General features: G+C 46.1%; 2 protein-coding genes across 2 annotated transcripts; one reads left to right on the top strand and one right to left on the bottom strand.

The window, feature by feature from the left end:
• Positions 1-927: 927 nt before the first annotated feature.
• Positions 928-2,231, bottom strand: PtA15_1A596 (uncharacterized protein; the record flags this gene model as incomplete). Its single annotated transcript, XM_053165639.1, has 4 exons — positions 928-1,059; positions 1,256-1,398; positions 1,484-1,624; positions 1,820-2,231. 4 exons carry the CDS (start codon positions 2,229-2,231, stop codon positions 928-930), a joined length of 828 nt encoding a protein of 275 aa, XP_053016811.1.
• Positions 2,232-6,249: 4,018 nt separating this feature from the next.
• PtA15_1A595 (uncharacterized protein) lies at positions 6,250-6,513 on the top strand (the record flags this gene model as incomplete). Its single annotated transcript, XM_053165638.1, has 1 exon — positions 6,250-6,513. The coding sequence occupies one exon, from the start codon at positions 6,250-6,252 to the stop codon at positions 6,511-6,513; it is 264 nt and encodes an 87-aa protein (XP_053016810.1).
• Between the last annotated feature and the right edge of the window lie 8,646 nt (positions 6,514-15,159).

The raw sequence follows: 15,159 nt of genomic DNA, 5'->3' as shown, positions 1-15,159 counted from the left end.
AAATCAAAATCAATCCAAATTTGTTGAAAGACTTACTCAACAATCCTTTGGTTTTCAAATCACTTTCAAAATTCATCCTCAACACCAATTGATTCAAAAATATCAAAATCTATATGGAAGAAAATCAAAATCATTGGTTGTGGTTTCCTTTTCCTTTTCTTATTGAGATCATTATCTTTTTCTTATTATTTTTATGATTATCATCACCAATATCGTTATTATTGTCTCTATATTTGTTATTGACAAAAACACACAGGTCAACTTCCCAGGTTTTTTGGTGGGAAAGGTTGGGCTGGATCCTAGAGTAGCAGGGGGTCAGGTTTGGCTAACTTTCTGCCCGCTTAAATCTCTAGGGTATGTGGCTTGAGCACCCACATAACACGTAACTGTCTGGGCCACAGTTGTGACAAAAGTTAGTTGGATTTGACTTTTGCAAAGGTTCAGACTTGTCAAAAGAGATGGATTTTTCTGTTATCACTTTCTTTGGGTGCTTTCTTCCCTTTTTTTTCCTTCTTCTCTAAAAATCAGCCGGACTAAAATTCTTCAAACTCAACAATAAAAACAACTGGCTTTATTCAACCATGTATCATATTCAAAACATCATTGTATGTATATAATCTACTAGCATGTATTGTGTTTTGAATAATTCTTGGAGATTTGGGTAATCTCCCCCTCCATCACAAAAACACCAACTTCACTTGATGTATTCCAGAAATGGAGTTCACCCACAGATTCTACTCATATCCAGCTACCAGAGCCTCCCAGACATCAAAAGTGTAGCTTTTAAACTTTCCGCTGCAGAACTAATTTTGGAAAAGTGACCAAGCATTTTTCAAAACACAATACTTAAGTGCGCAATGTCAAATCAATAAGCACTAAAAAAAAAAAAAAAAAGTCTTGCTCAAGCAGCAGGGCGGTCCTTGTGGGTCAGGGCAGAGGGGGGCCCGAGGCCCGAGGTTTGGAGTGTCTGCGTTTCTTTGAGCTAGCGGGCAGGAGCATGGGGTCTTCGGAGCTTTCGCGGGCCCGTCTGTCGGCCTCGTCGGCCTGTTCCTGGTCAAGCTGGGCCGAAGACATCGAAGGCAAAGGGGGGTTCGGTACGAGTGTTGCAGGGTTGAGGGCAGAGGAGAAGAGCAGGGAGGGGCGGGCGACGGTGCGGGGCGGTGAGGAGGAGAGGACGGGCGAGGCGGGGCGGGGCCGTTTCCGCGAGGAGATGGGACGCGGCTCGGGTGCAGGGCTGCTCCGACGCAGCGTCGACGGCGTCTGCGGGGCCGCCATCATCGCTCCCGTGCGCCCCTCCCGCGTCGTCCCGCTCGCGTGCAGCAGCCGCTTCAGGTACGGCGAAAGCATCGGCGCCGTCGTCGTCAGCACCGACGAGAGCGAGGCCGACGTGGCCATCGACTACGAACGTGCACAACCCAGAAACATCAGTTTTATTCCTCATGGATCAGAAGGAGAAGCCCCGTGGCCGCTGGAAAAGATGAACTGACGGAGCTTGGCGACGAAAACCCGCACGGTTCTTCCTCTGCCCGGCCCGTCGTCGAGGCCTTGTGGAGCCGGTGGCGGGAGATGTCGGACGCGCGTTCCTGGACGCGTTTCTTGAGCCGCTCGAAGAGCGCATTGGTCACTGTGTTGCGCGGATCGAGATAGGCGATGCGAGGGGTGGGGTGGGCGGGGGGCGAGGCTGGGGCGGATTGGCTCAGCGTTGAGGCGCTCGGTGGGGCCTGGAGAGCGAGGGTTTTCCGCGCCCCACTCTCTCTGGACGATGACGATGATGAAGATGAAGGGGCTGAGATAACAGACGAGGAATCCGGATCGTCGCTGGTGTAGTCCTCGTCCTCCGTCCCGCCGCTCTGGCCATCAATCTCGCCCCATTCGTCGGGATCCGCGTCGTGAGAGGGAGGGTCGAGGAGGTCGAAGAGCTGGAGACGGGGGTCGGCCCTTTGCTTGCCCTTGTTGGAGCTGGGCGAGGAGAGGGGCTGGAGGGCAAGCCGGTTGCGGATGTATCCGCGGTCCTCGACCACCTCGAGCCGGGCCAGGTCCACCACGTCGTCCGCCTCCTCGTCCCCGTCGCCCGCGTACCGCGTCGCGATGCTCTCCAGCGCCCGCACGAACTTGCGCATCGACCGGGCCCGGAGCAGACAGATGTTGTCCAGGTCGAGCGGCGGCTCGTCGGCTCCACTTGTCGTGTCCGGGGAGGTCGTCAGGAAGCGCTCGAGGTGTGAGATGTTCATCGTGCTGTGGTTCGTCCTGCTTTTCTGGCCGGGTCAGGCTCGGTGCCCGCCCCTAGCGACTCGCGGCATAACCCCCGGGGCCTGGTCCGTCCCCCGGTCTGACTCTGCCCAGGGCCCAAGTGAAGCAAGTGTAGTCTTACTGAGACTGGGTTGCATACACTGCCCAAAGGTGGCATAAGGTCGGTTGCTTGCTGATGAGGTCTCAGACCGTTGTTTGCCCGCAGCTCATTTGCAATTGAATTGCTGAAAATGGCTGTTTACTGATGAGAACTGCCATATGGGAGCCTAGCCTGTGATATGTATGAATCTTTTGGAAAGGCCAAAAGAAGAAAAACAACAGGAAGTTGCAATTGAGAGAAAACTGAAAAAATTAAAAGAGAAGTAGACATATGATAATCATCAGAATGAAATCAGAAGATCATCCAAGAGACCTTTTTGGTTTCTTCACCAAATTGAGTTTGCTGCATGTGAGTTGACTGGCTGCGGACCATGAATGTTGAAAAATTTAATGAATTGGTTAATGGATGTTGAGTTTCCTGAGGAATTCAATAAAATATAAAATAGTCAATGACAATGGGTAACTGCTAGGTGTTGAGAAACTCAAATGGATTGCAAATGAAAGGGAAGAAGAGTGGAGAAAAGTGAGGGATGGGATAAGGAGGAGAGAGAGGGAAAGCAACAGCATGTAGGCAAGGAAAAGGCTGGAAAAGGACTCAAGAGGCAGTAAGAAGGAAGCCAGGACAATGAGGAAAGGACAGGGAGGAAAGGATAAAGAGACTTGAAGTTGGGGTTGATCCAGTGATTACAGGGCTTCAGGCTCCACATGAGGAATTATATCATATGTCAAGGAGAAATTCCAACATCAGTGTATATCCAAGTTTATTAAAGACACAGTTTTATCTGAATCAGTGGTTTAACATTAAGCGGACCGACAGGAACACCACAAAAAAAAATTGGCAGCATTTCCCCCAGTTGTAAAATAAAATTACAGGTACAATATGACCTGGACCACTTGGCTCTTTAAGCAATTGGCGCCGAGCAAGAGCCAAGTGGTGAACTCAACTACCCCAGACGCCGTATCCTTTTATACTTTTCCCCCCAACCTCAACTGACCACGACTTCCGCCTCGCCTTATTCCTTTTCCGACCCTATTATGTTTCTCAACATCAAGTTACTATTTTCCCCTCCATTGTCTGTGTGCGTTGCAAGAATGTGAAGCCGATGATGTCCTCCAAATCCGGAAAGCTGAGACTATTTCTGTTTCCCGGGTTGGTATGCTATTCCTTCCGAGGCCTACACGTTGCCGGAATACTACCAATTCCGGGATCCTGAGACAGTGTCCCAGGCTACAATGTCTCTCCGGGCCCCGCAATTTCCAGAATAAGATGTTCGCCAATTCCGGGAAGCTGAGACCGTGTCCCAGAATAGATGTGCCAATATTGATACCAACATTATGTCTTGTTTCCAGTCCGTTGGGTTGAAGCTTTCCTGTAAAGATCAATTCCTGATGGAGATGTTTGATGGAGCGCAAGATATTTTTGACTTCGCCGCGATCAGTGCCCGCTTGGAGAAGAATGAAATGATGTTTACTCCGGAGCAGCGAGTCTTCTTCAATGGTGTGATGTATGCGGTCAATAACTAAGTGCCACAAACATTCTACTTGGATGGACCTGGCGGGACCGGTAAAACTTTTCTTCTCGACAGTTTAATTGATGGTTTGACAATCAACCAGAAGAAATGTGTGCTTGTTACATCGACGGGGGTGGCAGCGCTCCTGCTCAATGGAGGTCAAACGGCTCACTCTGCTTTCAAGCTCCCATTAACAATTAACAATGAGACCTTGTGCAGCATTGATGCCTCGACAAAATGCGGTTGTGAGATGATCACAGCCGACATCATTTTTTGGGACGAGATTGTGACGATGCACCTCCAAGCTATCCAAGCCGTCGACATATCACTGCAACTGTTGACAAATAATCCACACCCGTTTGGGGGAAAGTGTGTTGTTTTTCTGGGTGACCTTTGTCAAACTCTTCCCGTCGTTGGGTTGGAAGAGTGTCCGCGGTCTTGTCACGCCACTCTAAAATCTTTGTCCTTATGGGGAGCAGTCAAAAAGCACGCTTTAAACCTTAACATGAGGCTGAGGCAAAGCAAGGACACTGAAGCGGTCAAGAACTACTTGATCTCGGCGAAGGGAGATTGCAAACCACATCAATCAAGAAGGTGCAACTTGGAACAATCAATGTCAACTTGGCAATTTCTCCAGATGACCTCATCCAGAATTCTGTCAAGTATATATATGGAGGCATCAAGACTGAATGTCAAAGAACACAAGACAGTTACATGGAATATCTCAGTTCAAGATGCATCCTGGCCCCACTTAATGTTGATACTTGAGCTCTGAATCACGCGGTACTCAAAAAGATGAATGTAGAAGTGTTAACCTCAATTTTGGTTGATAAGCCAGACAATGAATCCTTAGACTTGTTGGCAGAGGAAAGTCTTAGCAGACTGGATTTCCCTGGCTTTCCTGAGCACAGCTTATCCTTAGCAGTTGGTATGCTAGTAATGTTACTACAGAACCTGAACATTCCGCAAGGCTTGTGCAACAGGAGGTGGAAAATGGGTGCAAATATCTTGACAGGCTCTCATAAATGAAAAGAAGTTACATTAACAAATATAACACTCCGGTACAAGGGTGAAGACCAGGCTAAGATTTCATTCTATTGCAATCAGTTCCCTGTAGTAGCATACTTCTCAATGAACATTAACAAGAGCCGGGGCCAAACATTGAAACAAGTAGTGCTTGTATTGAAATCTCAAGTTTTTGCCCATGGTCAACTGTATGTAACCTTATTGCGGGTGACTTGTCCAGAAAATTTGGCAATTTTTCAGATTGGAGGTTCTAAAGATCTTCTGAATGTATTTAATACATATGTCTTGCATTAGTTGTGTTATTATTGATTATTAATAAGTGTTTTTGTAGCCTTTGTAGGGAAGGTTTGAAATGCCAAGCCAAAAAGCATTTATTTTCTCTGTGAAAGGATATATGCTAGACTAGGCTCTTCGCCATGTTTCAGAGTCCGGGAATTGACATCAATTTTGTTTGACTTCTTGCAGTAATACAATGCAAACAATTAGATTTTTTTACACTTTCACAATTAAAAGCGCCAACAGTTGCAGGGCGGCGCAGCCGCCCTTAAACCCTAGTTGTAAAAAACAGGATCAAGGGTTCCCCCTATAAAATAACAAAAGAGAGAAAAAAAAATCAAGGGTTTCCCCTTATGTAAAACTTCCAAAAAATGACCGCACTAATCTCCATACAATAATCATTCAAAAAAAAAATCTCAACCTAGCCCCCCAACAACAGCAGAGCTGTGTACTCAGGCTCACCCCCCAGCCCGCGTCTAGCGCGCGGGTCAAAAGGGATGGACATGAAGGCCCCCGGCCAGCAGCTAAGGCTACGGACCCGTGGGGGGCCCACTCTTTGCCCCTCAGACTGCGCATGTGCAACAGCGGAGGGGTTGAGGGCGATGGATAGCTGGAAGTGCAGCATCTCCAATCACCCTGGGGGATCGATAGTCTCAAACACTGCCTCTCTTTTAAGCAGTTTGTTCCTCGCTGCGTTGCTAGACTCGCCGCCGCCATTTTCTCAACTCCCTCTGAATCAAATTCACCGTTACCCTTGCCATGACATTGTACATATCCACCGTCGCTATCTGCAACCCACCAACACACCACCCTATCATCACTGTGCACTAACAAACCACCGTGGCGCAACCTGACTCAGACTTGTACGTCACATCTGCCGTTCCTTTGCCTCACATTCCTTTCCCCTGTCAATGCTTCCCCATTTTTCCGCTGAAATTCCTCTGAAGCTCCATATTCGCCCCGCTCGACCAGCTCCTTCCAAAACCAAAACCGAAACGGGCCGCGCAAGTCAATCAGCTTTGGCTTGACCAAAGGGTCCAAGGGTAGCGGAAGTTTGCATTACCTTGGTAGTAACATGGGTGGCGAGATGGCTCGTTGTTGGATCAGCTCGGCATCGAATCAGAGCCTCTCTAGCAGAGGGCTACACGAGACACAGATGAGGATGTCTCAAGCTACCACCTCTTCGCCGAGGCAGATGACGACGGATCGGACGATCAAACCGCCTAAATTGCCGGCCCAAGAGGGCAGTTCGAATTTGGAGTCCGCCAAGTCTGAACCCCTCAAGCCTTCTCACCCGCCCTCCCAGACTTCTCCTCCAAAGCCACCAAAGGAGAAAAAGAAGTCGTGTTGAACTAATTTTTGCTCTGTGCAGGGACTTGGAAGAACGGACTGAATTCAGCTCCTAGACAGCTCTGCAACGCACAAGGGCCAACCGACGCCCTTGACACCCGCGTCCACCCCGCCGATCTCGCGCACATTCAGCTGTATGTCACTCGACGCGCGAGCCGACCAGTCCGCCGCCGACCCGCTCTCGCATCGCTCTCTTGTCTCGACCTTTAACAAGCTCCCTCCCACCCACAACGCATCCTTTGGCTGTGAATGTGTCGCACCCAACAACAATATCTGGAAAATTTTGCTTGCCTGTCCCCATCACCCTTTCCCACTCACCCCCTCCACTTGAAGATGTTGCTTGAGAAAAGTGCTGCTCTTGAAGTAGTGCTCAAGTGAGCCAAGCCAGTTGATCAAAAATTGTTTTTTGATTGTTTCTTTCTGTATTCTCATGATTATTTTGTTTTGCAGCCACAAATTTATGAGAGGTCAGCAATTAGGTAGATGGTAAACAAAAGAAATAAAGAACATACACCAAAACCAACTGCCTGTGAGACAGCAAAAGAATGTCTTTTGTTTTTCAGTTGTATCCAGGATCATACATGTTCCTGGAGAGGTTAGCTGTGCACAGTAGCAAGCATGAATTCTAAAGGTACCAGCCAAACTTTATCTCCAGTCATAATATCCATATACAATCATCTTAGGGAACCTAAGGACACCTACATACAATTGAGCCCTCCTGCTATACCACCATGGCTGGGACACAAGTGCTCAAAGCTAAGAGATTCTGGGCTATAAGCAGGTCCTAGAAAATTTGGAATGATTAAAAAAATTCATGCTTGGGAAGGAATTATTTTTGGTGAAACTTTTCTATAATTAATGGATGGTTGTAATAGAGGGGGGCCAGCCTTGCAAGGAAAACCTGATGTGTCTCAGGGATATTGGATATATTTGTATGAAGTTACACTTGGAGGCTAAATGGGGGGGGCATGAGATTTGAATGCCGGGGAGACAAGGAGAGTAAATAGAGAAGGTGAGTCAACTGAAGCTAAATTTTGCAGCGGCAAAGCTGCCTTGACCTCTATAATTCTGAATACCAAATTTGTTTCATAAAAATTTGATCATACAAATCAGTGAGAGTTGAATTCAAATCACAAAATCATAAAATCATGACACTTTTGAGTGATAAATTTTTATGTACAATTCTGGAACTTTGCTCTGTTTTGAGTTTTTGGTTGGAACCTATTTTTTCAGCTTAAATATGATTTTACGCAAGGCAACTTTGAACACCCTCTAATTAGGAAACTAATGTTAAATTTACCAATGTAAAAAGGGATAATGGTGAACTGTGTAATTAATCTGTAGAGGCCTAACACTGAATTTGCAGCGGCGGAGCCGCCTTGGTCTCTAGTATTCCAAAAGAGAAGAAAAAGGTGAAAAAGAGATCAAGGTGTAGAAAAAAAGGGAATATCAAGTCAAAGAAAGATTAGCAAAAAATTAGATTGATGAGAGAGTGAAAAAAATAAATGATTTGAATTATCAAAAGACTGATCATATTTGATTTCCTGTGAACCATAAAAACTCCTGTCAGCTTGTAGCATTAGAGAGCATAAATATACCATTCATTGACAAAGAACTTCAGTTGCATAAAGAAATAAGAAAAACTTACTTTCTTCTTTTGAAGAAATAAGTCTAGTTGAGTGGGGTTGAATTTTGACTTGAAGGAGTTTGAGATGTTCAGATGTCTTGAAGAAATATGATCTCCAGGGGAAGATTCTCATTTTGTGCGTCTTTGGGAAATTGGTGAGCATGAAGTCTTGGTGATACTTGATCCGGTCAGTCCTTTTGCCAATCCAAACTAAGCATGAAACAAAAATATGTTGGTTCAAAAAAACCTCAAGAAACTTTGCTGGGTTGCATTTTGAGTAATACAACAGCATCACTTCCACTGCAGCCTTTGTGATCAGGTCCATTTTCTTTGATTTGTTTACAGTGATGCCAAAGTTGAATGCTTCTAAGATTATTCCCCTGCCAAACTGCGCAAGTGCAACAGCAGACAGGGGTGAGACAACCCCCTGGCTGGAAGCCAGCCCGAGGAAATAACTCTTCCTTCAGGTTGAGTATTCATAGACTTTGCTCTGTGACCAGTCTCACCATTGCCCCACCTTTACAACAACCAATGCCACTGCTGTGGCGCTATCACTGCATTGCTCCGCCCTGGCAACCGTGTCTGCATCCCCAGCAACATTTTGTCTGGTTGCTCAATATTGGCTTCCATCCATGCAATTGCCATGCCCCTTGTCATTCCGCATGGCCCCCACACAACCTTTACCAGGCCCTTGCAACCATCCTGACTACATACACCAGTTCAGCTCTGCCGCCAGATTGTTGTTGCACAGGACCCAGCAGCCTACCAAGCAAAAAGACTTCCCTCCACGCAAATGGCCCACCCGCTACTTGAAATTTCTCATGGCCCCCAAAAAGATTGTTTGGACTATACTTAATTGGACAAGGGGGAGAAGGTTGGGACAAAATTTGGAGGCTCTGGGATGTTTATTTGTAGAGGCAGATTTCAATGTGGTAAGGCTAGTGGGTGGCGAGTTGCAATCAGAGTGATCTTCCAGTATGCAACGCTTCTTGACGCGGATGCGACTGGGCTGTTGTTTGGATTCAACGGCTGCTTCAAGTGGTGGGTGGGTATCCCGGCGTTGAGCAGACTGGCGGACGGGTTCACGCAATTCAGAAGCCTTCTTGCGTCTTAATTTGTGTGATCTCTGCATCCCTGCCTTCTTACGTATATTTTTATGTGGGCTTTTCTCTTTTCCTTTGCTTGTGGTGTGTCCCTTTGGTGGGTCATGGCACCCGCAAGGTAGATTCCTCTTGTTTTATCTCTGAGCAGAAATAACACATTGCCTGCCTGTAGCCTGCCACAAGCCACCCTTTCTCATGAATTCCATATATATCTGACCAAATTGACTGCTGCTAATGACCAAACATTGAATGCTGCACTGAAGCACAAGACTGAGTACCAACAAAAGGCCTTGTATCTAAACAAGAGTATTGAATTAATATGATTAATAAAATGGTGTTGGAAGCAATCTGTTGAATATGATAAATCTATGCTTAAGTCTACCTAAGTTGTGACATACCAGCATATTTCAGAAAGAAAAATTAACAACTTCTTTTCAGGTACTATAAGCAATACTAGAGGCCAAGGCGGCTTCGCCGCTGCAAGGGTAATTTGCGGTAATTAACTAGTCCAAGCACATATTTCCAAGAAGTACATTGGACATCTGCTATAGCACCAGATAAATAAGTGGAAGTCTCAATTTCTGAAGGGGCAGGCTAAATGCACACCAAAGGTTTACTTCATGCACTCCAAAAATGGAGTGAATAGTAGTTCACTCCAAAACTTTTGGAGTGGATGATGGTATACTCCAAAAATCCCCAAAAATTGGAGTGCCCAACCATGCACTCCAAAATATTTGGTGTGGAATACTCCAAAAATCCCCAAAAATTGGAGTATGCACCCCAGGCTGGTGTGGAGTGAAAACCTGGGCACTTCAAAACCAGCACTCCTCCCATCATGAATGGCCGGTCTGGGCCGCCCCCCAAGGGCAGGACATATCCCTCTTGATGACTGGGACCAACTGGTCATTGAGAGGACACAACCCCTCTCAATGACCGGCACAGACCAGCCATCAAGAGGAAACACCCCTCTTAATGACTGGGATGGACCGGCCATTGAGCAAGAGGACACAACCCCTCTCAATGACTGGGACCAACCGGTCATTGAGAGGACACACCCCTCTTGATGACCAGGACCATCACTCCAATAAATACTGGAGTGAACTTCTGAACACTCTAATTCAGCACACTTTTGGATTGAACAAAGGATGACTCCAGATATATATTGGAGTGAACTTCTGAACACTCCAATTTAGCACACTTTTGGAGTGAACCTTTGTTGACTCCAACATTTATTGGCGTAGACACACGTTCACTCCTTTTTTGGAGTGCATGTAGTAAATATTTGGAGTGAATAAAGCTGGCCCCATTTCTGAATTCACCATTGATTCCAATTTTTTGCAAAAACATGAGATTACCGCACTTGGCTATGTAAAAATCAGTTTCCAAGAATCATGAAGAAAAACATATGGCACACATTTCCAATTTTTGATTGAAAAATTGGATTCACAACCTGATATTCCTAACAAATTGGTGTACAGCTCTGAAATTGACAAACTACCCTTCTGGAAACCCAAAGTGTAGCCCAGAATATTTGTGTTAAAACTTCCAAATGAGCTATTATGCTGCATAAATATATTCTAATGGTTTGTGTTTTTGAGGAAAGTAGGACATTTTGTCATTTTCACCTGGGTTTAGATAGTGATACTTGGCTGAAAATACACACTCTTTAAATCAATCACATTAGCAAAAAAAGGAAGTAAATAAAGAAGAAAAGGGAAGGAAGGGTGAAGAAGACCATTGTCTAATCTCAATACGACCGCGGAATGTCTTTGAAGAAGATCCAAACTTCAAAGGTTGCCGTATGGAAAAAGGAAAAATGACCGCTTACATGGGAAAACCTTATATTTAGAAATCAATCATCTGCTTTCAGAATTTCATTTTCCAAATACTTGATCAGTCTGACTTTGATATCTGTTTTATCTTTGCCATAAAGTAAATCTAAGACAAATTTAGCTTTTATGGCCATGCCACCCTGTGAAGAATTGAAGAACAAGGGATATCAATTAGCATAACAAGCAGGATTCAATTGACAAAGGGGATGATGATGACAATTTCTAGTGCTACTCTGATTAACTCACAGCAAATCTGGCTGTCCCACATGCCGCCAACTGAGACCGCGGCAGGTCCAGGGTTAGCTTCTATGGCCATGCCACCCTGTGAGGAATTGAAGAACAACAGATATCAATCAGCATAACAAGCAGGATTCAATTGACAAAGGGGATGATGATGACCATTTGTAGTGCTACTCTGATGAACACACAGCAAATCTGGCTGTCCCACATGCCGCCAACTGAGACCGCGGCAGGTCCGGGGTTGACTTGTGCACCAAGAGCGTCTTCAGGAACTTCAACAAAATCAGCAAGGACTTTTTCGTTGAAGGAGAGGGAGGGTAAATCCAAGCAAGTCGCTTGTCACTTGTGGGCTGTGGCTGGTGTGAGGCAAGTAGTTCAGGAACATTTTGAAGGCTACCTTTGACACCACCTTGCCCAACTCACGAAAGTTGCTGCATCGCGACAGCAAGGACCGCGCTAGGGGATAATCTATCCGGCTGTTTGCTTTGTTGTATCCCCTGTTTAATGTGCCAATCATATGAAAAGAATTAACTTTACATATTAAAGGGGCAGATGATTTTTACAAAGTCCTTTTTACGGGGTACAAGGCCCTGTAAAGCAAGGGCCCTGTAAAAGTGTACATTTGGGGGGGCTATGTGTAGTTTTACAGTGGGGTGGCCTGATTTGTCACCTTGCAAAGGGAGGCCATGTAAAAAGTGCCCCATAAAAGTAACAATGAGATTACCTATGCAGACTTTTACAAGCCCCGCTTTTGCAGGGTGGCACTTTGTAAACTGAACACCCTGCAAATCTCAAGTTTTGACCTCCAAACTGGATTTTAACAAGTGGTGAGGACTACCGAGCAAAATTTAGGTTGTAAAAAATCATTTTGGGCGTTGCAAAAGTAAATTTACAGGCTGCCCAATGAAATTCACAAGGTTCTTGACTACTTACAAAACACTAAGAAAAAAGAAACCGAGCGATAAAAAAGAGGAAAGATCAAGGAATTACTTCCTAGAGGACCTCTTACTCCTTCTTTGGATTGCCTTGACTTCATTGGCAGACGATTCAGGTTGATCGGCTTGTTCCAAAGGGGGAGAGTTGGAGTTGGGTGATTTGGGCTGTTTGGCTGGATCGGCGACTCGTTTCTGCGGAGATTCTTGCGCAGGGTGTGCAGGGAGCTTCAGTTTCAACTTGATTGTTTTCTTGGCGAGGGGTTTGGTTGTATTCGACACCACAGAAGTCTCTTCATCGCTCAAGTCAGGTATAGCATTGTCTTCTTCACCCAATTTGGATTTGGTCTTGCTGGAATCGTCGTCCGAGTTGTCATCAGGCTCGCTAGCTTCCAAATATTCAAAGTTATCCACAATGTACTTGTCATCGTCGAAAGGTCTTTCCTGTTTGCAACTAACCGGGCTGGAATTAACTTGTGGATTGATCAGATTGCCCAAGTTCACAAAGGGGGTGTCGCCATTGGCATCTGGGTGGTCAGCGCTTATCTTGCTGATTGAATCCTGTACATATTTCTCCTCTGAAGCGGTCCAGCGACGGGAGTAAAAGAGCCAACTTGTAAATGGATGACAGCCCCCAATGGACAAGGCATCAGTGTTCACGAGTCAAGCAATACCTTTGTTTTGCTGATCATCGTGTAACCATACACCGGTGGTGCTGCCACGACCGCTCTGGACCACCTTGCACCAGTAGTGGTGTCCGTTCCAGAAGCCGCGAGAGAAGAGAGTGTATTTCTCGCCGGAAACCTTTAGTTGGTATGGCCAATCCATTGAACGCATGTATTGTTGCTGCTCAATTGGATCTGTGATTGAGGTGACTTCGGCAAAAAAGTATATATGTTGGGGAGGCAGTTCTTCTTTGAAGGCTAGCCAAGAGTTCTCCCGAACATACTGGACCGAGTGATTTGTATCTCTCGTGGTTTGAGAGAGCACCTCGACTTTGTTTGTGAGATCGTCCTTCTTGACCTTTGGGGGTCTGCCCCTTGATTTGGGCTTCTTGTTTTTTGAAGCCAAGACAGATTCGCACCGACACACCAGTCCGGGTGATTTGGAAAGCCCAGTAGTTGTCCAAACATCGATCAGTCCCTGTAAATCGGATTCGGCAACGTTGTTCTCCTGAAACATCTTCCGTTCTATTTTGACGGTTGTCACCAATCGGACTTGTTTGTCCAGGCATGGCTTGGCCGAGTTACACACAAACTTCCGGTGCTCAACAAGCTCAAAAAGTCCGTTCAAAGCCTTGGTTGGATTGAACTTGGGGTCCAATAGGAGCTCCAAGAAGAAGTCACACAAAGCAAACGCGCCAGGCCAAAAGTTGGCTTGGTGCTGTTCGTTGCAGATCTTGAACAATTTTGACTGTCCATTGGTCAAGACTGTTTTTATGCGGCCAATCTTGGTGATGTTGAAGGTCGTTTGGGAACCAAAGTGGAGAACAAGATGATAAAAGAGGGTCGCCCCTTTCCCCTTGCTGTTGCGAAGCCAGAGGGGGTTGTACAGTGCAAACAAGGACTCCATGTCTGCGGCCATCCAACAATGGTTTTGTAAGTGTTCCTCAGAGGAGGCCACATACGATTGGTAGGTTGACCACTCGCTTCGGTCAACGTTCGGAGAGTTTTTTGGTCGGCCGAGATTCTTTTTCTTGGTTGATGGATCTGGTCCGTCCAAAAGAGCAGCAGTGGTGTCGGGGGGTCAACCATCATTGATAAATTTGCACTTGGTGGGTTTGGCCCACCCCATCGAATGCAAAATGTTGACTTGCATTTTAGTCTGAGATCCATACTCGACCGAGATGCCACACATGACAGCATTAAATTCTTCCTCTAAGATGTTGATGTAACTAAAGAGCTCAACCATGCCTACCATTAGGCATTTCTTGCCCAAGCTGAAGATATCATAAGAATCAGCATCAAGCTTGGCGCAACATAGCAGGCCAAAAAGACTCACCTAATCATGTAATAGACCCGATGCATGCTTTCGATGGCATTGGTTGTATCAGGAAGTCCGTCGTCGCCATCAGGATGATCATCTAGCATAGGCCGACGAGACGGAAAAAGCATGGCTTGGACATCGGACATTGTCCACCACTCGAGCCAACGTTTGGTTTTGGGGAAAAGGCGGCGTATTTCGTCAATCTTTCCCTCATGTGTAGGTCCACCTTCTTCAATCGGATCGAGCAAGGCCATGCACTTCTTTTGGAAGTCAGCCTGAAAAAAGCTTGTCAGATCTCTTGAAGCTAAGGAGAACATGATGAAAGGTCAATTAATACTTACATCTTGATCGGCTGCAAGGATTGAGCGATTGCGCCTGACCCTTGTCACCTGGGCACGAAAGTGCTGGTGACAACCCTTGATCATCTTAGCTGCTCGAGTAGGGTCTGTACATGCGAAGACTTCCATGTACGCCGCTTTGAAGCCTTCCGATTGTGCAAGCGAGAAATCAACAACTTGGCGAACCATCAAGTCCCGCTCGGCAGGTGTCAGGTCTGGCCGAACAATCTGTCTCAACAGCGCTGTGAAGTGGAGCTTGTAATAGTTCGTGCTGAGGCCCCAAATCCACGATAGTTGTACCGGAATCCACCTTGCGGTTTGCTCGCAAAACATTGACGTTGTAAGGAGATAGCCATTCTCAAAAAAGCGATATGTCACATCGGATATAAGGCCTCCCTGGTAGACCTCGTTGTTTTGGTCTCGGGCCATCAGCCGGTCGGCCATCCACTTAGTTTGGAAGGTGAAATTTTCAGAGTTGGTCTGAAATCCCAATGAGATCACCAGCAGACCGCGCCTAACAGAGAATAATAAATCAACAGGGGGAAGAATTTAATTGAAACAGCAGGAACAGATGTGATGTGACTTACTT

This window comes from Puccinia triticina, chromosome 1A (assembly GCF_026914185.1).
Source record: "Puccinia triticina chromosome 1A, complete sequence".
Lineage (NCBI taxonomy): Eukaryota > Fungi > Basidiomycota > Pucciniomycetes > Pucciniales > Pucciniaceae > Puccinia > Puccinia triticina.
The sequence above is the reverse complement of the archived record's forward strand: the minus strand, read 5'-3'. Positions and strand labels throughout refer to the sequence as shown.